The sequence below is a fragment of the Apteryx rowi genome, unplaced genomic scaffold (genome assembly GCF_003343035.1).
Source record: "Apteryx rowi isolate R43461 unplaced genomic scaffold, aptRow1 scaffold_7, whole genome shotgun sequence".
NCBI classification, from domain to species: Eukaryota; Metazoa; Chordata; class Aves; order Apterygiformes; family Apterygidae; genus Apteryx; species Apteryx rowi.
The window spans coordinates 8,204,608-8,230,333 of NW_020450982.1; the positions used below are offsets into that span (position 1 = coordinate 8,204,608).

At 41.1% G+C, this 25,726-nt stretch overlaps 1 protein-coding gene across 6 annotated transcripts in view; it reads left to right on the forward strand.

Moving 5' to 3' along the window:
* Nucleotides 1–25,726, forward strand: part of GIPC2 (GIPC PDZ domain containing family member 2) — a 59,863-nt gene that overhangs the window by 30,552 nt on the left and 3,585 nt on the right. For 4 of the 6 annotated variants that reach the window (XR_003256844.1, XM_026086759.1, XM_026086761.1 and 1 more), the window contains exons 2-5: nucleotides 9,829–10,014; nucleotides 13,463–13,643; nucleotides 17,091–17,200; nucleotides 18,341–18,422. Coding sequence is in view for 5 of the 6 variants with exons in the window: in XM_026086759.1 (XP_025942544.1) it covers nucleotides 9,829–10,014; nucleotides 13,463–13,643; nucleotides 17,091–17,200; nucleotides 18,341–18,422 (559 nt within the window). In the remaining variant the exon portion in view is untranslated. Of the gene's footprint in view, nucleotides 1–384; nucleotides 3,272–8,209; nucleotides 8,448–9,168; nucleotides 9,568–9,828; nucleotides 10,015–13,462; nucleotides 13,644–17,090; nucleotides 17,201–18,340; nucleotides 18,423–18,710; nucleotides 19,149–25,726 lie in introns of those variants that run through there. The other 2 variants (XM_026086762.1, XM_026086763.1) reach the window with 2 other exon arrangements.

Genomic DNA, 25,726 nt, shown 5'->3' on the forward strand with positions numbered 1-25,726 from the left:
GCTGCACTTCCACGCGCAGCTGGCGCACGGCAGCGCCACGGGCCGCGTGGAGGGATTCGCCAGCGCCCGCCAGCTCTACGCGCAGATCGCCGAGGCCTTCCACATCCCCCCCGCGCAGGTAGGGCCCCGCCGCCGCCGCCGCGCGGGGCTGCAAGGGGCGCGGGGGGGTGGCGCGGGCCTGGGGCAGAGCTGCCCGTGCCTGCCTGCCCGTCCGTTTGGGGTGGTTTTCCGTCTAGGAGGGGGAAAAAATCATTTCTAAGAGCCTTTCGAAGTAGCGACAGAAAGAAGCATCGCATACGAAAAAGGATACAAGTGCAACTAACTTTTATACAGCAAAAAAGTGGTCATTTTAACTCGAGTATCTCTAGTATCTTAGTTAACCTGGCATTAACGGGGTGTTTAGCGCAACTTAGCACCTCTCGAATGCAGGGTCGAACTGTGTATGTATGTCGTGGGTGGGTGGAATAATTCCAGGGCAGGAATTATTGATTGCAGTGATTCTTTCCCGTTTAAAAAATTAATGGATTTATGAGGGTAAATATACAGAATGGAGGCAGTGGGGTATAATGCTTTAAATCTGGCCTTTTTAAAAAAAAMCCCTACAAATTCATATGATGCTGAGCAGTTGAAAAATGTTCTGCTTTGCCAAATGATTACTTTAAAAAAGCCCATTGGTAAGGGAGGCCTATTAAAGCTATAATAGGATTTTTTTTTTTACCCTGCTGCCTTTTTGATCTTTTTCAGCCGAGTTTAAACATTTGTTTGGATTATGATTCATTTGTGTTTGTAAATGCATTGTTTTCCCTTAGTTAAAAGGCAGTGGCCATATCAAGCTCTTCCTACATGGTTCTATCAACCTTAACCTCTGAGTGACAATTTGAAACAAAGTGCTAATGTTTCATTGTGGTTTGGTTATGTGGTTTTTACTTATTCTTGTATTCGTACCTGGTTCCTTTAAACTACTATAGACTTTGCTCTGAGAGGCTACTGCGGTTAGACCTTGCAGCACTTCAAAGAATAAATTATAAAAGTGGCAGTAGCAGCGAACACAGTTTAACCAGTCACTGTTGCATTAAGTAATTAAGAACTACCAGTACCTTTGCCAGCCGGTGCACCTGTGTCCCAGACCTTCTCAGCTGCTTTCTGACCTTTTGCTTCTCTGTTTTCTTTCCATATGGAGCTTCGGTTCCCCTTTTGTTATCTGTTCTGTTGCCTGTTATACCTTTTACTCTCAAGCCCCGATAACTGTCAGATCATTTTTCTGTTTTAGTTTCCTTTCCTTCATTTCACTGTTGAACTCTTTCTCTTGGCACTGATCCTGTGGCTCCACTGACTTGAGGAAGAATAGCGTTCACTAAGAAATTCGGTGCTGGATGAACGGTGCACTTCCCACTTCTCCTGTGCCATGCATAGTGCAAGGCCCCCAAAGGTGGGAACAGGACATCCCACGCATGTCACGGGCATCATTCACTGGCTGGAGAATGGGCTCTTCCTTTTTTTCCTCTCTATGGGGCCCTTCCCTTTCTATCTTGGTTTTATTTTTAAAATTTTGATTTATTGGTTTAAAAAAAAAAGGGATGGGGAGTTAGTGCTGGAGACACCAAGCTTATTCTCTAAAGCCAAATGAATTTCTTGAGTAAAGGGTTCTAATTAAGTTGCATAAAATGAAAATAGTGAACAAAGTGACTTCTTGGTGTAAAAATGAGTGATGAATCTGGACCAAAGAGTCCTGCAACAGGATTTTTGTCAGAGAAGATGAAATAGGATAGATCAGTGAATGGCAAGTAACAATCTGGGAAAGCATCTGAATATAAATGGTAAAATATATCATATCTTGAAACAGTTTTGTGCTGAAGCTGTCTGGCCGAAGGAGAGGGTATGGTTTAACTCTGTCTGCATAAATAAGTTATGTTTCTTTGCTCAGAAAGAAACATGATATTGGCCATATGAGAAACTTGCACTTGAAACTAGTGAAAATACTGCAAGACACTGTGTAGGTCTGTTTTAGCTCTGAGCATATTGGCAGGGCATTCATTTACATTCTGTAACGGCCTTGCTTTGGTGCACCTTTGCAAGTCATACTTAGGATGAGGAAGTTTATATATCTTTATTTTTTTTTGTGTCATCGCATGGGAGAAAAATATTTTTTAAGAATAATTGATTCATTGACACAGTTTAAGATGCTAAGGTCTTTTACAAGCGCTTACAAAGCTGGGGAAGCAAAAATACTCCAAAGCTTTGAAGTTCAGTACATGCCTATGACTTAAAAATACTGTACTTAGAATAATTTGTAAGTATAAATAATTCTACTGTGTGAACAGACTAGTGGGTGAGAAAATGGAAAAGAGCAGCATGCGGGATTCATGGACACCCAAGCAAAGGGACCCAACAGTAACAGTGGTATTTCTAACACAGTACACACGGATTTGTAACACAGGGATCGAGATAAATATAGTTACTAAAAAATGGAAAGACCGAGTGACTCCTTCATGGCCCAAAGCACTAAGATTTTGTTATACTGCATTTTAATGGAGAGATGGACCAACTTCCTGATTGGGGTGCCATGAAATGCATGGATTTGTTAACAGCAGAGCTTGCTGGAAATGAGAAGTGTAAACATTTTAAATGGTATTATTTATTAATTAAAGCTGCTTTTGGGCAAGTTGGTGTAAAGAATAATGCCTGAAGGTACACCTCAGCAAACTGCAAGACACTGAGGTGCTTGAATGCCCTTCGGAGGTGTTATCTGCCTAGGAAATGTTCAGTGACCTAACTATTCTGAAGCCTGTGGGCAGCGTGAAACCTGAATGCCTTTGGAAAGGAGCATTATCACAGAGATCTGTTCTGCAGTGACCAAGATGGAAAACAGAAGGGGGGCGAGGGGGGAGCTCAGTGTGGAGAGCACTTGGCAAACCGTGGCAGAAGCGGGTACAACTTAACATGATATGGGAGTTGAATGCAGCGTAGGCAAGGACATGAATTCTTGGATACGTTCCTACTTAAGTGTTTCGGCAGCGCTCAGGATGAGTTATACTTGTAATCTGTCACTTCTTTTGACTTGCTGGGTTACAGCACCCCCATTTCCTCTTCGTATTATGTCCCGCAGGAGCAGCCGAGTTTAGCTTCTGCTGGAGATCCCTTTCCAGGATCCGTGGTTGGCGGCCAAGAGTGACGAGGGAAGCTGGTACAAAACAGTGTTTGTTGGATAGACACTGAGCATTGGTGCAGAGTGACGCGCTTCTGTGCAGACCTGGCTCAGGAGCAGGGCAAGGTGGGGAAATGTCCCAGGGCAGAACAAGGCAGGTGTAGCTTTGAAGGGGATGTTAAATGTGGGAAGCTGGAGTTAAGGGCTTTTATTTATTTTCCCTGAGTTGGTCTATTCTGATCTGAACTTCTGCACTCCCTGGCTCCAATGTGTCGTCCAGGGAGCTGCCGAGGATCCTGTGCTGAAATTCCTTCGCTTGTCCAGTGTTTGCCGGCCTGACCCGCATGGGCTGCTGGCTCTAGGAGGGAGATCCTACCAAGTACCTGTGAAGAAGCCATCCTGCGCCAACTTGGTATCACACCCCAGTCACCATGGGGACTCTTTGACGCTTTCCCAGTGCTCATCTTTTCTTCTTCGAGTTTTCTCCTTCTGTTTTTCTAGGTGAATGCCAAATATCTCAGTTATCCCTTTTGAATCATTCAGCCTGTATTTCTGCCTGCCTCTCTTGTTTACCCAGCATTTCTTTTTTTCTGGTCCAAACAGAACGCCCTTTCCACAGGGAGGGGGAGGAAACACTGCTTCTAGCAACATATCACTAATATGAGCCCTGTTTGAGGTAGATCGTTTTGTTTAACTTGGTTTAACTTGGTTTCTTCAGCAAGGTTTCTGAAACAGAGTGCTAAATAAAATAGATAATATTCCTTAACTAGCAACATAACCCATCCACAAATATGTCTGTTTTTCTACTGACATGGTAATACAACTGTCTCCTCTATTCTTCCTATAAAGGATAAAATAGGGAAGGTAGTTGGAAAATGTATTTGCATATGATCTCGGCTACTTAGGATTACTATTCCTCTGATTATAGGGAAACGTGGCAGGGGATGTTATGTTCCTTGTGAGGGTGGAAATGCCAAGTGCAGCTCGTATCATAAATGGAATAAAAAAGCATTGACCAAAGCACAATGTAGACTTATTCAAGCATTTGCTGGTAGTATGCTCCTGTGGGAGCAGACAGTAGGGATTTAAAGTATTCAAAGCAGCTAATCCAGCACTAGAAATGTGGATATTAAAGTTTGACAGTGGCAGGGCAATTTCTTGAACAAATGATAAGCAAATAATAAATTACAAAGGCGTAGTATATGGGCTTTTAGTTTGTGCACTCATAACTTGTTCTCTTGATTATTTTGTTTGCTTTGTAAGGTGAAGCATGGTGGGGCTGGCAAGGCGAGTTGGGTGCTCGGTGGGTGTGCCTGCCGAGCCCGTGAACATTGGGCTTTCCTCCATGGTGGAAGGATTTCTGCTTCATAAGGAATCCTATGGGAAAAGGCAGGAAAAGGGGAAACATCCCAGTAGCACCAATAGCAGAAAGGCAGCTGCCTTGGGGTCTGCTTCCAGTAGTAGAGTTCAGCTGCTGCGCGTGTGCCCGGACTGCTGTGCCAAGAGCCCGGCCGCCTCCTGCTCAACAGGGAGCAGGTGGCGAAGCTGTGTCATGTCCAACTCTCATAAAAGGGTTTGATTAAAAACTGCTTGATTTAAACTTTTATGAAATGGTGTACTGAAAAATGTATGCCCAAAATCAGGTGTCTGAAAAAAAAAGTCTGAAGCATATTTTAGTAGGTCAGAGAAAAGGGTCAGCTTGTGAAATACTCATTTCTAGCACAAAAGTGCTTGGAGTTTTAGCATATCTGCTTATCCATGGAAACAAATTGTTCATGATCTCATCTATGGATTGAAGACTTCAAATGAACAAGCTTAATACCCTCTTTGAACCCTTTCCTCACCATGTTATGGCAAACATCGTTTGCTTGCATTGAAAACTTAAAGTACTGCTGTTGCCCTAAGTGCACCTAAGTGGTGCTTAAATTTGATACCTTATTGTATGTGTAATGCTCGCTGTGTTAATGGTCTGCTTCTCAAACACTTTTCAGCCATATTGAAGAATTTACACCGCAATTCTTCTGCACTTGCGGTAAAAAAAGAGCAGTAAATCAGCAAATGCTTGTTTTACAGTACTGTGGATGTATTTGGGTTGCGTTGCTGATAGAGCGCCGCGAGCATGTTAGAGCTCGGAGGAGTTGGTTTCTCTTCTGGTTGCTGCCATTGGGCAAGCTTCACTGTTCTTCCTACGGAGGAAAAAGTGAGCAAGGCAGCTGGAAAATGCTGGAAGGTAGCTGGAAGTGTTGGTGTGGTATCTTTGTATAATGCCACCTAGATGTATAGGGAAATGTGTTAGCAGATGTTCTATTGTGCTCAATAGCAGGAGTCCTCTTCCCCACTTGTTAAATAGAGAAAGTGATTACGATTTCTTTTGTAAAGTGGTTTGAAGTCTATTGATTAAAAAGTACTTTTAATAGCTTCTGAGTAGGTCATCAATCAGTCAAATTATTTTTGAGTTCTTCTTAAGATGTAGGCTTAATTTGGAAGATGAGAATGATTAATATGTATGCCTGAATTCATGCAGTACCATATTGTATATCCTATATACTTTATATAACACATAGTGTAACCCTGTTTTTCTTGGCTAATACAGTCTCTTGCTTTATATAACACATAGCGTAACCCTGTTTTTCTTGGCTAGTGTAGTCTCTTATCATTGAAAATACTGATGCAGGGGCTAATCCCTGTTAGTGATCTTATCTAAGAAATCTATTTTATAAGGTTGTGCATCAGCCCCTGGTCTCTCCCAGCCAAGTGGAATTTCCTGCTGCTCTGCGTGCTGTACAAGACCACGCTTGCAGCGAGAGAGGTATCCTAGATACTTGGCGACTGATGTAACAGCCATGATTTATAATACCTCGCTAAAGTTGGCATGAAATGTCACAGCACTGGTATGCTGAGTTGAAGATCAAATGTATCTGAAGGGTCAGGGTGGGGAGAGAGAGAAGACTTTACAATGAAATCTGCATATTTGTTTTCTCTGTTTTGTTTCTTGGTAAGAAAATTACTACTTAGAAGAATATTGAGTCTTATTTTGAGTGAATGAAAAGGGTGTACTATGGTAGCTGCTGTTGAATTTAAGTATTTAAGCTGCTCTTAGGTACCAATATTAAACTTATGTAAAAGTTATGACAAAAATGTCGTTTTTGCATTGGCAGTTCTCAGTCATGGACAAATAAAGCTGAGCCGTAACTGATACGTGGTGTAACTGTATATTGTTCTGGGTGGATACATCTTTAGCACCTTACTCTTTGTGCATATCTGTTCTGAGAAAAAAACAGTCGCTTGCTAGAGACGATAAAGGATGATTTAAGTTTTATTTTTGCCTGGCTGATGCTCTCAGCCCTGGGGGCAGTGCAGAACTGACTCAGAGTCCTGCAGACTTGCAGGCTGTGGCGGGAATGCCATCCAGATGAAGGTCTAAAAAGAGAAACTGGATCGAGTTTCCAAATATCACATTTCTGTTCTGTTGCCAATTTTATCTATTCAAAGGTGTGAAAGTAGTCACTAGGTGATTGTGTGACAAGGTCAGATGAAGGATAYTGATGCCTTCTAAAAAATAAAAACATACTGCTTGTTGTTCACTGTAAGAACAAAAAATTGAGCTGCAGTTGTGAACTGGCCAAGTTATGTAGCTTGAGAGAAAGCTAAAAATTTGTATATAAATTTGTACACAATATATTAAATAAAGCCCTTTGTGTAAACTGCTTGAATCGAACCTTCTCGGTAAAAATAATCTTTAATCCTCAGTATTAATTAAGATTTATAAAGTAAAATTTAAATTTCTACTTAAAACCAGCTGGAATTTCTCCAGATGATGTTACTGTAGGAGTGATGGTTAGCTGAAATTTTTGCGTTACCTGGGAGGAGAAAGCTGAAGTCTGCTCAACGAGTGTTGCTACGACTCTCGTCGCCGGAGACGTTAGGACATGGTGGTGGTTTGGTGGGTGGTGAGATAAGCAATTAGCCTTTTCTGTAGGACTTTAAAAAACAAAAAACCACCACCACATCRCTAAATCCTCATTTAAAAAAAAGAAAAAAAAAAGAAAAAAAGAAAGCAAACCATGGTTAAATAGAGTCAAAGTTCTAGAAAAATTTAGAAACTTAAATGCTCTCTATGGAATATATTAAGAGTAGTGTTTTACTCTCATTGGACCTGGGATACATCAAAATAGGCTAGTGAGCATTTAATTTCCGTTTCCCTCTGTCACGGAGCGATGCCGGGAGAGGGCAGGAAAGCTCGTGGGGGGCGCTGGGGGGCGGTGAGGGGCGAAACCCCTCGACGCCCGCGAGTCGAGGGGGGCGGAAGGGAGCGGCATGTCCCTGCGGTCCGGACTGGGGACCCGTGGGGCCACGGCAGGCGAGGGCTGCTGGACGGTGTCCTGCCGCTCTCGATGGCCGTTTCTCTGGCGGACCCGGCCGCTTCCCGCTCCCTGCCGCCTCTCGCGTGCTGGCGCAGCTCTGGCCACCTCCGCTTCGGAGCCGGCCCCGGTGGTGTTTGCGAGGCAGCAGGTGTCTGAGGCGCCTCCAGAAGGAAAACCGTGTCCCACGGATGCAGGGCAGCTACTTTCCTACTCCCTGCCCATCTCCTCCGCTGCCAGAGCCGAGTGTGTCCTGCTGCAGCTGGAAGAGCACGATGTGCCAGCGACCTGCGGGGTTTGCGGCCCCGGCCTCCGTGGCGGGGGGTTTGCGGCCCCGGCCTCTGCGGCGGAGGGCCCGTGGGATGGAAACCGCCTCCTCCCCGGCTTTCAGCCGCCCTCGAAAGACGGTCTCGGGGGAGCTTTGCCTCGGTGAAGCGGATTTTACCAATTTCCCCTGCTTTCTCTTGGGGCCGCAGAGGAGGGCAGCCGTCCCGGCCCTCATCCCGGCTCCACGCAGCTCCTCCAGCTGTGAGAAGGGCTGGATGGTTTTATTTAATTTTTTATTTTTTTTAGCTAGGCAGGAAAATTGGTAGGAAACTCCACGAGCCAGTTGGAGACGAGGTGCTTTGAGCTCGCGCGGGGCAGTGCAGGATGTTTCCTTCCCCCCGACGCCTCGGCTTTGATTAACCGCCTTTTCTCACAGTGCTGCTCTCAGGCACTGGCATCTCGCAGAAGTCCTGGTGGAGCTGGAGGTGGGTGAAAGATGATGCGGAAGGTGGCTGTGGCTCTTCAGTTTGCTCTCTCTGACTTCCATTAATGCTGCAGCAATAGTCATGTAAAAGCAGCAAAAAGTTCTTTCACGACTGAATCAAACCTATCACTCCAAGAGGGAGCTTATATTGCTGGGTAGGAGGTGCTGCCCTAATCAAATGCTGCTTAGAGTAAGTAATATGCTAAGATCCATCTGACTTCCCCCCCCCAAGAAATAGTAGCAAGGTTTTCACATGTTTTTGGAAATGATAACCAAAAGTATTTTTGTTTCTGTTCAGAATGATTTCAAAAGTGCTGCTTCAAAACACTTCAATTCAGAGACCATCTTCTCTTTTTCCCCTGTTTTCATGGATTAATAAAATGCTTAGTGCAAGCTTTACATGTGCTATGCACGCTTTGGAATTAATTCACTTTTTTTGTTATAGGCTTACATATACTCATTTTTTTAATTCTTGCATTTAATGTGGTGCTTTGCGCCTTTTCTTTTTCATGAGTTGCTCTGAAAAACTTATATGATTAAATGAAGATAATGTGACTGAAACAGCAAATATCCTCATGTTACTACAGCAGGCTGCCTCTTGTTAATACTCTCCTGTTACAGGTTTTTTTTCCAAATATCTTGATATTGGTAACGCGAAATAAAAAGGCTGCTTCTTACATTAAAAAAAAAAAAAATCTTGAGTCGGTTTGATTAAATTTTTTCAAATATATGTCACCAGGTGTGTCAATACTGTTCAGCACTTTTTGTTCAGTCTATGCGGGATCTTCAGTGCTGTACTGGGATTTGCTCTGTGTTTGCTGATATATGTATGCAACCATCGTATATATTTTTGTTAGCACAATGTGTTGTTTCTGTCCATGTTTTACTAAGTCTCAAATCTTGTTTTTAAGACTCATCATTAACACAACATGAAGGAATACTGTTAAGACAGCAGTGTGCTATAGAGCTACTCTGCCCGTCGCTGCCGTTGCGCCTCCAGTTTCCGACGGGGCTGTGGTGCCCGGCTGAGCACTGTGCTGCGAGGGCGAAGGGCCGCGCTGCCGCTTCTGCTGGAGCTGGTGCAGCCGGGCTCTTAGCTGGGTTGCACAAGAACTATGTGCTTAGAAATGACCGCTGAAGGATTTTTAATACCAGTATGACACCCACAAAGTCTTGGCCAGGAAAACTTCCCTGAGGTGTGGGTCAGTTATTGCTGGTCGCTCTGAACCCGGCGGTTCGAGGCGTCCGTGGCCGGAGCTCCTGATCCGCCTGGCCTCCCTCTGCCGGCCCGCGAGAGGCTGTTCACTCTGGTACTTCTCTTTTTTTCCTATGCTCCCTGCCAGCTCTTATCTGTAGAGTTTGAGCTATTGACGTTACCCATCACATGAGGCGATGGAGCATATTGTCCCTCCTGTGCCTGCTGGAGAAGGAGGATGATTATCGCTTTGGCTATGGATCTTTCAAAGAAGCCAGAATTACACTCTCCTTTTATCTCCCCGTCAGCTAATCAAGCTCACCAAACCTCATATGTTATTTAACTTTGAGATAATTTGTTTTTCTCTCCTGTACAGATCATGTTTTGCACTTTGAACACTCATAAAGTTGATATGGACAAGCTCTTAGGAGCACAAATTGGCCTTGAAGACTTCATATTTGCCCATGTAAAAGGACAACGAAAAGAAGTGGAAGCTCTTAAAAGTGAGGATGTGCTTGGGCTCACTATTACAGACAATGGAACTGGCTGTGCATTTATAAAGGTAAAATTAATTATCAGTGAAATACTTTGTTCTACAGAAGCTTCTCTTACTATAGCAGGTTAATTATTATTTTAATGATCCTTTAGAACTATAAAATCTTTTACTATTCTATGTATGGCAAGTAAAAAAAATGGCTTTTTTAGATACATCATTCAAAATTAGTTCAGCTATTTCTGTACTGCATGTCATTCAAAATGGTTCCTTTATTCACTGCTTCTGAAATGTGTATCAGCTATATAATGTGGCCATTGTATTTTCTGATCTACCCTGAGGGTGGAAGGTGTTAGATGCTACTTATATCCACCCGCCCCCTCCTCCCTTTTATGGTGATTTTCTGATGTCATTGATTAGCTGCTTATCGAGCATCTGTCACTCGTATGATAACGAGATCACGCTGCTCTTTCAGTACTGTCAGTGTCCATTTGCAGGGCAGAAGCCTTCCTGTGCTATGAGAGCAGGTGCAAGTGTGGTGCATTTTCATCTCTCCAATGTTGTCATTGCCTTAGCTATGTAGGATGAAATAAAAGGTGCTAAGGATATTGGTTAACACAGTTTACCACAACTAGCTTGAGCAGAACATATGGGCAGTAACCTGTGCTATATATTAATCATAATTCCTTCCTTTATCATCTTCTGCGTGACCTCCAGATGCTCTGTTTTGAGACAAATAGAGGCTGAGGAAATTATGTTGCTCTTCTTGCTATACTAGATATTAGGAACCTTAACCAGTTTTTCTGCCTTCTTTAGAAGATGCCTTGCTCTAATCTACTCCGCTTACCAGTTATTAGTGAGGCACTGGTAATTCCCTTTGATTCCTACTATCCCAGTCGCTGTCCTTATTGCCACTGTAAGCAGAACGCTGTGTCTGGAGAGGTGGTATTCTGCACTCATTTTGTAGCTAGCTTGGGTGTAAAATGGACGTGGTCTAGAAATAGGTTTGCTAGCCTTTGCTGTGGAAAACGTGATTGAGACCACGTTTGGCAAAGTCTGGGCGCAGTGGAGGTTTCAGCAAGCAGTTTGGCAAAACCGTAGCCTGAGCTGCGTGTTTATGGACGAGAGTTCCGAGTCTCTAGTGGTAGCGTCCCTGCAGCCGTAACGCGCTCATGCTGCCGCTCGCGTGGCGTTTTATGAGAAGGTGCTGTCAGCGGCGCGGCAGGGCTTGAGGTCCCCGTGCGCGGCACCGCGCGGAGCCTTGCTCCCCCTCCTTGCGTGCCTGGAAACGTGGGGAGGAGGAACGAACACCCTCACCGCACCAGCAAAGTGGGCTGCAGTTTCCAACAAACCTCATAAACCTTGTCTGAACAAACATTATATTACTTTCCTTTTACTGGTCTAATTAGCAGCGTGATGAACATGGTGCAATCTTGGTGGCAATGCAGTTCTGCATCAGTTTAAAGGAGTTTCTAGGAGCCTACTCTGTTGCTGTGTATATTTAGCTAATGGATGTTTTTAAACAACATAGAAAATACAGATATACAAAAGTAAAAGCTGCATCTTTTTTATATTTGATTTTCTAGCTAAATCACAAAACAGAGACAGTCTCTAATTAAAAAGAAAGGTTTGGTGGAATTATTTTTGTTCATATATTTCCTTTTCTTAAAACTTCGTTGCTATGTTCCATTATTAACTAACAATCAATATTAAACTTAGCTTTCAACAACCCACCGATGGTTATTATGGGCTGCAGTAATTTTACTGTGCTTTGTATAACAGGACAGTACCTAGGCTTAATACATAACTCAGGCAAATTTTACAGCTGACGTTGAAAACTGTGGGTTCTTTTGCTACGGGATCTGATGTTATTTTGCCTTAGTAAAACCAGAACCTAGTGTCATGCTACTGTCACAAATCTGCTTTTTGGGTACATAGCCAGATGAAAAGCTGCATTATAGATTTAAAGTGGTCATTCAGAGAGTAAGATCTGAACTTTTGAAGCATTTTGTAAATGCTTAAGACTGTGCTGTTACAGCATGGTGTGTAAGCAGCTATTGTAAAATGGAGTAGCATAATTAACAGGAGTTACAGATTGTACTGGAAATACAGATCCTAGCTTCTAAATGGAGTGTAAAGCATTTGAAATAGAGGCGTATCAATTGCATCTTAATTACTGTAACAACATAGCTTGGCTGTCTGTCAGTTAACTTGCAGTGAGGATAATAACCACCTCATATGAAACTTCATTTGAATACTATGCAAATAGCTAGTCAATATTACTTACAGTGTTGCTATTAGGATCCAAGAAAAGAAGAAAAGCTAAATGGGAATGAATTTAACGCTAGTGCTAAACATTAATTGTGGCGTGTAGGCACGGTTTTGAACCCTGGCACCCAGGAACAGAAACACATTTGGGGCCTGGTTTCTTGTGCGTGTCCAATACCCCTTCTTCCTTCACCATGAAGATTCTTCTTTTTGGTTTTAATTGAGGTTAAACAAAAGTACTCAAAAGAGTTAAACTCAGCCTGAAGTTAAAAATTGTCTCAGTATCTGGCAGGACAGGGAGCACTTTCACACTTCCCACTGACTCTCTCGGCTGCAGGCACGCGCGTGGGCTCAGACACGCGCATGAGCTAGGAGCGGGTTGCTGAGATGGCTACGCTGCTGGGCTAGGTGTTACAGGAGTAGGCGGCAATATGTTTATCTCCCTTGTCTCGCTGTAAACTGACTCAAAGTTTGTGTGATGCAACCTCAGTCTTTACTTAAAAGCACATAGTTCAGGAGGGTTTTAGAAGTAAATTTGTATCTCTGCAAAATATGATAAGACATTCTAGGATGTTATAGCCTTTCCATGACTCAAGCACATGATAGATAAATATGACAGCATTTAACATCAAAAAGAAGCACTGAAATTTTAAGTGTCCTTTAACTGACTTGATAAATCACAGAGATCTTTTAATGATTAGAATTTTTTTCACTTTCTAAATTTCACTTTACTAAAGCTAGAAATACTAACTTCTGTTACATTTTATGACTTTTAGACTATTTGTATTCCATGAGGTTATGTTAGAAGCATTTCTTATGATTTATTATTATTTCAGAGGAAATACTTTAATATGCAGCTATATGGCTCAATGAGGAAAATGATAGAAGTTTTCCCACTAAATAAGCCCTAACTGAGAATAGGCCTTTATTCCCATTGCTGACACATTTGGATTGAGTTTGTAAACACAAAAATATTGGAAATATTCAAAAGCCTTAATTTCCAAATTTACGTTTTTTATTTTGGTTTTATTTATGGTTTTATATTCAGTGCAACTTAAAATTGTTTAAAAATAATGCTTTCCAAAACATGTTTTATGAAAATATTATACAGAAAACTCACTGCTGCTGTGATGAGCGCAATGTTACTGACATTTTTAACTGATCACATTCTTGAAACTCTGTTGTATCACCTGCTTATCTTTTAAAGAAATGTTTCTAATTTTTTTTGTTTTTGTTTTTCAAATAATAGCGAATTAAAGAAGGCAGCCTAATGGACCAAATCAAAACAGTCTGCGTGGGTGACCACATAGAGACTATAAATGGAAAAAATGTGTCCGACTGTCGGCATTATGAAGTTGCCAAGATGCTAAAAGATCTGGAGAAGGGTCAGATGTTTAAGCTGGAGTTGATAGAGCCCATGAAAGCATTTGGTGAGTGACTTGGATACTGTCCACCTTGTTCACCGGCTATTGAAATACGGACATTGCATTGCATTGTAGGCTTGTTTTCAGATTGCAGGCAGGTGCCCACCCAAGCTAATATAATTGCTAGAAAAGGTATATTTGTGTTCTTCTTTGAAGCTGGAAATTTATGAATGGATTCCCCCTGCCCTTGCTTTCTGTCTGCCGGCCGCAGTGCTGGTATTGGGAGCCTGTCCCTCTGGCTTGGGCGTCTGGTCATCCTGCGGTGGGCCGCCTCAGCCCCGCAGTCTCAACTCCTTTGCCACCCCAGGATCGTGCAAGACAAGTACAAGAACTGTTTCATAGACACAGTTTTATAGCAGGGATCACTTGACCGATGTGCTGACCCTTGAACCTCCTCCTCTCTTTCCTGCTGTGTCTTTGATACGCAATCCCTGATCCTTCGTGTGCCGCTTCTCCGCTTTGGAGCCCTCTGCCAGGGATGGAGCTCCCTAAGGCAAAGGGATCCTGCAGGAAGCAGAATCCACGATTCCCCAGAGCACCCCCTTGCTGCGTGCCCTCCTGCTCTTCCCAGCTTCTTTTGTGGATCTCTAATCATGCAGCAGGTATACTCAGGGTCAGAGAAAAGCAGTATGGCAAAGCTCTAGCTCTGCTGCCCGTATGCTAGGAGGAAGTGATACTTTATATAGGAGGAATGCATACCAATTGCTAATCCTTTTGTACATTGATTTCATTGGGTCTGGTAAAATTAAAAAAAAAGCCTACTAGTTTAGCTTAGAGAGTCAAAATAGAGATTGCATTTTAATTTTTATTCTCTTGATTTTGGATCTTTTTTCCACGAACCATTCATATTCATATTTTTCTGTAACAAAAATAGTTCAAAAAACTGTTAAATTATAAGCATATATGTTCACACCTGCACTGACACAAAGTTCAAAATCACCATCTTCACCATAGTAGCAAAAGCTTGAAATGTTTATTTTTCAAATCCTTTTTATCTGTTACCAGTTTGACTCCTGTCATACACCAGTCTTGACACTTGGTGTCAGAATAACAGCAGAAATTGGAAATGAGAGGAATTGAAGGGTTTTTTTTTTTTTTTTTTTCTTTTGGTGCTGCTGCAAAGAATGAGGATTATGAGTTAATCTCTAATGCTTTAGGAGATAAGTTCACTTCCTTCTTAACATATAACATAGACATTTACTTATTTATGCTCAGGAAGTATTAAAAATACATAGTGTTTCAAATAGCTATATAGCAAAAACTTTTTAATACAAGTCTGTAATTTCTATTCAATGCTAGACCTGCTACATAGTCTGTCTGTAAAAACCAGAGTAAATCAACATTTGGATGATGACTTCAGCCATTAACTAATAGTACTTACTTTAATAAGGTGATTAAGATACCTTTTAGTCTGCCTGTGATGGAGAGAAGGAAACCTGCTAATTCCATGGCAATATCTAAAATTGAATTAAGAGGCAATCAGAACTTCTTGGAAAGATTTTTGGAAGCTGCATTTTATTTTTTACCTTACTGAAATTAATTTACAAATTGCAGTGCCCGGTGTTAAGTTTCTTAGAATATCCTGACTCTTACCTTAGGTGCAGTTGAACTTTAGGCATAGATTTATACAGGAGATAGGGCTTAAGGTGCAGCACTCTGAGAATGACCCCAGAGGGGATTACAAATAAGATCCAGATCCTGCTGGACAGGTAGGTGCTGAATTCCTAATAGTTTCAACAGAATCTAGCTACTTTAAAGTTTGTAAGGGTCTAGACAAGAGACAAGTCTTTGTGTCAGATTATGAGGTGTTTATTTGTTTTTTCTTCCTACCAGCAGTGTGTGGAATAAGTATAATTTACTGGTTGGATGCCTTTCTACCAAATGCACACGTGTTACCTCAGCTAGTCAATGCAATACCTAAAGCACAGAATTAAAGACTTGTCTGAAATAGATTGGTCCTTAATAGTCATAAGCTAGCCTTCTGCAGATTAGTGGAAAATTAATAGAAACCAAGCAAAGGCAGCATAAAACAAACTCTAAAGTAGGTGGATGTGAAACAATACTTTCTCTGATGGCCAGAGAGTGTTTGTCCAAAGTATTGCAAATCTATAATAGAGCTTATGTCAAATCATGAGTTTTAAGGTGCTAATGGTGATAGAATGAAAGAAGATGCACGTTGCATGAGAACTGGCATTTTAAAACAAGTCTAATGGAAATGGTGAAAACTTTAAGGATAAATTTAAACTGTCCTTGAAGCCATAAAAAGATTTAGAGTAGTGTTGATTCTATGTCTACAGACTATGCAGTATCTATTTTTTAAAATAAAAATGGTTAAAATTCACTTTTAAACCTTGCTTAGCAGAATAATCTGGATTTTGGCTACTCATGTAAGAATGATGAGTTGGACAAAGCTAGGAATAATGAATAGAGAACCTTAAACCCTTACTTTCAAAGAGAGCTTATTAGAGAAGTTTGCTATAAACAGAAGGAATAATCTGATGGGGAAAGCAGCACAGTTAAAAGAGCTCTACAAAATTATCTCTTCTCTTCTATACTTTTCAGATAAAATATGTAACTTCCCATGTCAGTAATAAATTAAAGCCATGTCATCTAATAGCAAATTAAGGAAGAAGAAATTGCCAATCTTGAATGTAAAATTCTGTCCTAGAACAGGAAAGCTGAAACAAGCCAAGTCTTAAATGATTTCAGAATCCATTTACTAACGGGAGTGTAGCTCAAACCTTACCCAAGGTTAAACCAGAAAAGCCAAACTCAGCCAAAGAAAACTTTGGGTAGAGCCAGATATTCCCATTAGAGATTTGTCAGGCGTGAAGTCCTGACCTTGGTGAAACCTACAGAAGAAGTCCAACAAATCTACATATGAACATATCAGCTACGTGACTGAAAATAATCAAGTTGTTTAGCATGAAAGAAACAGGCATGTTCAGCTCAATCTGGCTCATTAGCCCCATGACCTGTTCAGCAGTAGTCTTTGCATCACAGCCTCAGTGAAGGATGGAAATGTTGCAATGCTAAACCTGCTAAAAAGTCTGTCTGCAAAGACCAGGATAAATCAACATTTAGCTGATGGCTTCAGCCATTATCTAATATTAAGTAATAAATAATTATACTTTGTGGAATAGAGAGATACAATTATGAGAAGTATGCATATGAAGTTGAGTGCAATATCCTTGCATAGACACACTGGTCAGTTGAAGTCCTATGTTTAGTGCAGTCAAGTGGATTTCAAAATTTGAAGACAAAGAAATTATCAGCAGAGCTATACTTGAAATACAGTGAATAATGATTTAATTTTTAGATATCTCTCGATGATAATTAGAATAAAAAGTGAAGGTAATGCAGTAATCAGCCAAATCATATGCATCATATTCTGACTAATACTTAGTTTTGCTTGGCATTCTTTTTCCTGTTTTTGTTTTGTTTTGTCTTTAGAAATGTTGGAACCAAGGTCACAAGGTGGATCTCTATCAGAGGCTAAAATCTCCAGAGGGAGAGAAACACTTCGACTGAGAACAAAAGGCCCTGCCACTGTGGAGGAAATGGTATGGTTATCTTGGGGCCCTGGAATAGTTAAATTTTCTGTCACCTGATTTACTCTTCCCCAAGGTTTATAAGATAAAACAGGAAGGAAAAATCTGTATGTTACAAAGCTTGCTGGACTGCTTTCTGCAGGGAGAAATACTTATTTTAAGTTGAAGACCTTGGTTTATACCTAGATGAATGAAGGTTTGAAGAACTAGGATATGATTCTGGATGAGGACCAAAGACTTGTAGTTTCTTTAGGGGAAAATATCCAGTGACTTATGTACACTTTCATATTAAGTGCTATGTAGTTGAATCATAGAATTATTTAGGTTGGAAGGGACCTTTACCTAGTCCAACCTCCTGCCTAAAACAGGTCTAACTTAAAGCTGGGTCAGATTGCCCAGAGCTTGTCCTGTTGAACCTCTGAGATCAGTCAAGGCCAAGAGGAGTTTTGGCAGGCTGCTTTTGTGTGTGTTAATGGGGTATTTGTTTGCTTTGGGATTTTTTTCCTTTGGTGGGTATAAGTGTTGCCAGATTGTGGCTCAGCAGAAGAATGACTGACCAGCTTGGTGTCCAGCTAGTTGGTGCAATACTAGCACAATAAGGGTGGATGTGGAGGAATCTAGAAACAGAGTCTGTGCTTAGATATTAGGGATTACATCTATGGGGTTAAACTGGATTAGACCAAGAGGTGTCGAAAAGGCGCAGAGGGAAAGGACGAATGAAGAATTGGCTCTGTTTCTGATGCTGCCAAGTGTACTGGGGTAGAGTAAAGGTTAAGAGAGGCTAATGACTTGCACTGACGCAAATATGTGTAAAATCAGGATTAAGGTTTGGAAGAAGAATGTTATTTATTCTGGGTTTGCATAAAGTTGGTGAGGATTTGATGAAGATCTGTATTTTCAGGAGATGAAAGGCTCGTGTTTAGTTTGGTAAAAGTGAGAGTTGCATGTCTATGTTTGGCACTAGTAGGAAGACTAGGGTTTTTGAGAAGAGTGGAAGAGAGTGAAATAATGCATTTTACTTTTGGGTTTTGTAAGTCTAGGTGGGTAGGATGGGAGCTGCTGCAATCAGTGGACAGTTGCTGGTTATTTTGAAATCTGCAAAGATAGGCATAATCATGCTTTTACTCTGTTTCTCCCTTTATTTCAACAAAGCCATCAGAAGCTGAAGAAAAAGCAATAAAAAAGGTGGATGAACTTCTTGAAACATATATGGGGATAAGAGACATTGAATTAGGTGAGTATTTAAAACATGCATTACTACATGATTAAATCGCTTCTCATTTTGTGCAATGTAAAGCTCTTGTAAGCATTTTAATCTCTGGATATTGAGGCAAAATTTGTCCAGTGTGGATTCTCAAAAACTCCCGTTTTTCTCCAAATGTATCTCTTTATCAAAGAATCTTTCACTACAAACCTCATAATTTAATTCATCCTTTATTCTTCCCGTATGTTATCTATATGCTGTTGCATAGAGTATTAGTTGTTTGCAACTAATTTACTGTCATCTCTGTTTTCCTTCCAGCAGTTATTTTCTAGTGGAATTTGTATGCATAATGTCTAAGAATTGTTAAGGACAAGCACATCTATTTGCTTTTACTTATGCTCCCTTTTGTCCCTTGACATAGACGCACCAAATTTGATCACTAAAGTTTGAATTTGAGATCTTCAGCAGTGAAAGGGCAAATATTTAGCATTGGAGCTGACAAAATAATTGCACAAGTTTATCAAAATTTCTAAAGCCTGTGATCTGAAGAAACGTAGGAAACTTCCCGGAATATTTGCTAGCCATTAAAATTGGCAATTTATAATGAAAAAGCTGTTCAACCTCAGTATCCAAAGTTCCTTAAAATGCATGTTTAATTGCACCAAACATGTCCTTGCAGCTGTTGTCTCTCTGTTAGTCTCACAACAATTAAATAGGAACTTCTCTTTGTAAGGGAAGAAGCCACTAATGTTTTGCAGTCTAGCTGAGTAACAAGCCCCTCTGTAGGGAGCTGCGGCTGGAGGTAGTCCTCAGACAGTGTTGAGGAACCGGTGATGCCTTGGAACCCCTCTCTTGAGACAAAGGGAAAGGTATTTATTATTACGGTAATATCTAAAAGTCAGCCAAGAATTAGGAAGGGATAAGCTAAATGGAAAGAGATACTGAAAAGAAAGCCTGTCTGAGAGAGAAGGGAAGCCAAAGCAGAAGGCATTGAGAGAATAGGTCTGGCATGAAACTGAGGGCAATGCAGGAGAGTTGGGCAGGCAGCAGGCAGCACAGAGGAACAAGAACAATAGGAGATCATCTGAATAGCCAGAAGTCCTGTGTTGGCTGCTCCTACTGGCAAGTATCTATCTGGCAGCTTCTTCAATTTTTTTCCTGTGAGGAAAATAGTAGGTAAAGTACTATTTGTTCCCCAGATGAAGGTAGAGATGGGCTCCCTGACATGGAACAAAGAGTAGAGCTGGCCAAAACTTCTTTTGCAGGAAGTGTCTAAACTTTCCAGTTCCCAAAAAACTGAAAATTCTCAAAAACTGTTTCAGCAACTCTAATATGTGATGCCTCTGGCATGTAGTATTGCTCCCTGGAGCCCTGTGCGGTGTTGGCTCACTGTTCAGTTTGGGGGGATCCCATGTCCTGTGGTTCCCCTGCAGCCTCTGCTGATCAGTTCGTCATTGGCTCAGGTGTCAAAGCTCCCGAGGCTTGAGCTGGCTGCCCTGTCTGGGAGCTGTTTTTGTCATGCAGCTCAGGGCTCCTATCCTCACTGGTTCCCGCTCTGTGGTCTCCAGGCTCCTGGTTTTATGGGCAGTATTTTGGAGGTCTAATAAGCAGCTCCAAGGGTTCTGGTTTCAGTGTCCATAGCCCAGGGCCTTGAGATCCTAGGCTACAGCATGGTTTCTTGGGATGCCTAAATGTTGTGCTCTGCTCTGGGACAGGGAAGAGAATTCCTGTGGGAGCTGGTTTTCCCTGTGTTTTCGGCTCTTGGTACCATAACGGGACGGCTCTTGTACAGTAGACTGAGGAGTTCAGCTCTCAACATGTACAGCTGAGCTGATCACAAAGCACCTGGTGGAGTTTTTCCATGAATTCTCTAATTCCTTGCATCTTTTAGTGTGTAGTTTTGAAAATTTCAAAGAATGCTTTGCAAGAATGCTCAAAGAATGAAGAAATCTTTGTCCTCGGAGCTAAGCTCTTCCTTCCAACTGGTTTTTTATTTTGCTCTTCATCTCTTCCTTCTGTTCCTCCCCAAAAGGTAGTGAAACAAATAGATATTACCATAATCAAAGACTCCAGGTTTCATGTAGCTTTAATTTGCACTTTTGAAACCATTTCCTAAAGTTCAAATCTTAGAATCAAGGGCCACAAGGTGATGACAAAAAAGAAAGTAAGTTTTATCATTTTTAAACAATCAAACAACTCCAGGACTCTTTAGGAATGGAGAGCTAATCACCTGTCACAAATCTGTTCAATTAACATATGTCAGGTTTTTTTATATCCTAGATGTGATCAGTCACCCATGAAAATGAAATATGAGGAAAGGATTCATTCAGAGAATGCCAATCACCATTCAGCTAGAAATTTCACTCATTACTCAAGCCAGATTAGTTGAAAATGCAAGTCATCACAATGCGACAGCCGACAAGTGATTAAGATCTCAATCATTGCTCGCTCCCATGCAGTTCTGTTTGTCAGAAGCTTTGGATGTCAGTTAATATTACTCTTTTATCTCCATTAAAATGACACTTCCATAGTGTGATTGAATTTTGAAACAGTGCCCCAATTTTAAGCCAGAATTTAAAAAAGAAAGAAAAATAATGTAAAATTACAGACAGAATTAAAGATGAGATAAAACCCTTAATTTTTGCATAGTTAAGTATCTTGACAGTTTCAAGAATGGCTGAGTAGATCTACACACAAATACCTAAGTTGGAGTAAAATGCTTGGAAATCATTTAATGGAAATGCATCCAATTACTGTTTTTCTGGCACAGCTTGTTATTTTCTGCAATTCAGGGATCTAAATGGTGTCGAGATTTACATACCTGCCTCTGAAAGGCACTCTTACTTTTTCAGCTCTTTATTCCATTTTCCTGAAAACTGACCTTTGTCTGCAGAATGTACACTTGGCTCTGGAAATGTCTTGCTTAGCCATTTTATGGGCACACTAGAAATTGGGCTGGTTCAGCCTTGTTTAAAACATTAATTGGTTACTGAGAGCTGCAACCAATTAATTTAAAACTTGTTAGTGCTTCCTGGTAAAGGAACATGAACAATCCAACTGCTCAGGAAGCAGTGCCAGTGAAGACTTTTAGTGGCATTTCTTTTTTCAGTCCTTGGTGCTTGAATCAGGATGGACTCTGCTTGATACCAAAGACCCTGGGAGGGAGGGAGCCTGGATCTGTGGGATCCAACCCCAGAATGTTGCTGATAGAAAAATTATGGCAGGGAAGGCTTCCGTTCCAAATTTTGGCATCTCTTCCTGTTTTCTTTAAGTGTCTTTTGGCTAGTTTTTATCCACCTATCTTTTTTTCTATTATTATTTTTTTTGGATGATTGTTTCCTTTTTGCTCTCCTTTTGGTATTGTCAGACAATTATGTATCTTTGTATACTCTGCATTTCTATTTAGAAGATTTTCAGGTCAACTTCTCCACCTTTACCCCCCCCCCCCAAACTTTCAGTCTAGTCAAATTGTCTCTGACAAGTTTAAACTTTTTGTCACCAAGCTTCTTCTCTTGGCCCTTCAGTCTATCCCAGAAATACCGGATACATTTTTTTTTTTCAAGTGCTTTGACTTAATTGATATTCTCCCTGAATCTGCTGTTTTCTGCTCCCTCCTGCCACCAAACCTCCTTCTCCAAAGGACTATTTTTGCCTCACCTCCCCTCAAATTTCTCAAATTTGTTTTGTACCTTTCAGATTGATTAATTTGGATCACTGAATATATATGTGTGTGTGCTATAATGCCAGAGTGTGTGTATATTGTTGACTGTTCATTTGCTTTGAGAGAATAATGAGAGCTTTGTGAAAGTACCAAGTCTGATTAAGCAAGGAACTTTCACCACTCCAAGAAGGATCGGTACTTAATAAAAAGAAACAAGAAGGAATGACATTTCCCCTGGTTCCTTGAATGCCTTGTCTTGACAGTGTTCAACAGGAAGCCAAAACCAAGTAATGTTAAACACTGAAAACTGCATTGGCACACTACATTTTCTGTCATGTCATAAGGAGGCTGAATGTGAATTTAAACTTTTTAAAAGTATCATGCCAAAATAATAATACTAGTTACCTTTGATACAGGCAGAGCTCCTGATAATGTTACAGGTAAATAAATATTGATATTTTTGTAAAGACTTCTGAAAAAGTTTGTTTAAGAGTTACAGGATAGGATGTAGGTAGCAAAGACCTATAAGGTGTAATCAGTAGAAATGGCAGGCAGATCATAGATCTCAGAACACATGCTAAATGTGTCCGTCCAAAGTGAAAATAAAGATTTCTTGAAAGAAGATCTTCAAAGTTATTTCCATGGTAATATGTTTAAAAAAACAACATACTGCTTTGTTCACATTCTGGGAAGCTCAGTATTGAGCTTTTCAGTTAAAGTTGAGAAGACTTCTAACTCCTCCTGCTTTCCTTCCTCTTTTGAGTTTGCTGAACTTTTCATATGTAAAAACTTTTCATATGCAAAAAAACTTCTCAGGTATGAGCATTACCTGAAATGAAGTTTAAAAATATATATATTTGTATAGAGATGGGGCTATCTGGTGTGAGGGCAAAACTTGGAATAACTGTTCTCTTTGTTAGACTAAAATTCCTGTAATGACTTACTGTGCAGCTGTTACAAGAAGTAGCTGGGAAAAGGGAGGGGAGGGAAGGAAATTTGGCATGGAGCCATCACCCTCTAAGAACCAAAGTTTTCTTCAAGTTGGCAAGTATCTACTAAATGCTTTGGCAATCAGTGATTTTTTTTGATTTGTCTGAGGAATTATGCATTGCAGATTTCTATGTAAACATGCATGTTGTGCACAGAATTTTCCAACTGTGCTACAAAAACATCCTGTGAATGCACGTGTGTCTATGTTAATTGCAAATGAAACAAGGATATGTATCCCGAGTGGCAGAGGAGACCTATTTAGTGCTTCTGTATGCTTAAAACCAGTGAAGCAGGGTTCAGCTTTCTGCATACGTTTACGTTAGTGGCACAACTTGCATGTGAAAATCGGGAAGGATTGCATGCATCTTGCATTACCACTTACTGTGTGGTAATATAACTCTACTGACACTAGAGGTCAGCACTAAGCTACAGAAAAAGTACACACCAGCAGTGAAGTCCTGGTGCTCTTCACGGGAGCATATTTCACCATATGAAGTGAATCTGTGAAGGGAAGCGTGTATTTGTAAATGTAGTACATTAAGTGTACTCTGGCAGTGCTGATTACAGGTGCTCATTGCAGATGAGAAAACACTTTTATTCCTAGCTGCTGCTTTTAAATGACAGTGACATCTGGTTCCTGCTTGGTTGGGTTGCAATTTATCTTGATTGTCCAAGTTTAGTGGATTTTGTTTTCCAGTTTGATAAACCTCTGAAAAAATATTTTTAAGGCACTATTTCATAATTTTGGAAGCTCAATATTTAAACAGAGTTGTGTTTGAGTTTTGACATTAACACTTTGAGTTAATGACAGTCTTAGAGTTTATTACTAGAGCTTATTAATCCTGAAGTTTAAACTAGGGCAGCTGGACAGTAACATAATGCCGTGTCTTATTGTCTTACTGCTGCTCTCTTGGACAACTGTGTTGTACGGCTCTTTTCATATATCTTGATCAACTTATCTTTATACTGGCCAAGTTTCTTTCTCCTGCTCTTCCTGTTGGAACGCTTTTCTAGATCCTAACTTCTCTGATGGCTACTTCTTTTAATATCTTGGGCAAATATATCCACAGCTGTTTGTTCTTGCATCGTAATTGTCTTTCACCTTGTGCAGGTCTTCGCTCTCTGCCCTCTCCCAATGTCTGTACAGAGTAACTTCATATCTTGGTTCATAACTGGAAATTTGTGAAGTTTAAATAAAGCCCTTCACCTCGTTTCCTCCAGGGTCACTCCTCTAAGGACCCTCTTTTGCCGCAGCATCTGGGGGTAGAGAGAGGTGTTGACAGGACAAAGACTCGTCTTACGGTTGTCGGGAACAAAAGTCCCATGTTTAAAGCCTGTTTCCCATCCAGACTCCTCTGAGTCAGTGTCCCAGGATTTTCACAGGGGTGGAAAGAATTGGCATGACAGGACTAGGGTTTCTTCTGGCAGGAAAACGAATGTTGAGAGTCCTTGAGAACCAATAGCAGTGCCCTGGAAGCTGGGTTACATTTGAGCTGTTTCGATAACAGTGAAGATTTATGTGAATTTGCCTTGGACTGCACTGTTTGGCATGCTGAAATTTTGTTTTGAAATTTCTGTTTTGAGTCTCATGTCTGAATGCAGTTAAAATCAAAACATAAAATTTGTTCAAAACTATTGTTGCTGACGTCTACAATATGGCTCAATTTTGCTCATAGCTTGTTACAAGTTTGCATAATAGCAAACACTGTTTGCCAGAAGTTCATAAATGTCAGTAAACTTGAGCTGAGTTTCAGGTTAATAAAATAACATTAAATGCATTTTAAAAAACCTTAGAGCAGGAGAAATTTATCTTGCTTATATCGGAGAGAGTTGGCCACGTTGATACAATGCAATGTACACAGTACACAGCAGTACACAGTAGACTGCCCTGGTGACGGTGGTCTTCTGTGGTTTTAGAAAGTCCTTCCCTTTTCAGGCACTGTAATATATGTTTTCCACTTGGATATTGCTCTGAGAAAAGGCTAGAAGCTATCAAATCCTTCCAGTGTGACACTAGCATTTGGTATATTCATGAACAAAGCGGTGGTTACCTGATGTATAACAAATGATACAAAACATCTTGCAGTTTAAGGTGGGTGTATAGGATGATCACAAAACGCAGCAGCCTATATGGGTTTCATCTATGGTTCAATACCCTCTTTTGTTGTGAATATCGACAGATACTGTGGAGCAGACACAACAGCGGAGCAGAGACAGCTTAGGAAATAAACTGCATTCATCCCTCATAACTGCGGCATGCCTCAAACCACAGCCTGTTGCCCATGGTTTCTCCTGGCCCAACTTACAGCTGCTCCTGTCCTCCCTGCCAACACCTTCGCCCTTCTGGGAGGTGCAGGGGCCACGACCCAGAGACATGTGAGCCTTCAGGGTTGCATTTGCTCTAATATCCCAGGGCCGCTGACACCCACTGACAGCCATGTCCAAACTAGTGTCTAAACCTTGATAAATTTTGTTACTCAGCTGTCTAGTAGGAGAAAATGCTGGACAGTGTGAGTGTACCAGATATCATAGTCTGCCTCTGTTGTATTGGCAGTCTCTGCTTCAGCATTTCTCGATTGCCAGGAGGTTGCTGGTGGCTCCTGTTGCTTGTCCACGGCAGTGAGTCCTTTCCCGTGTCACTGCAGGAGGTGAACCACCTGGCTGAGACTTCTGAAACTTCCAG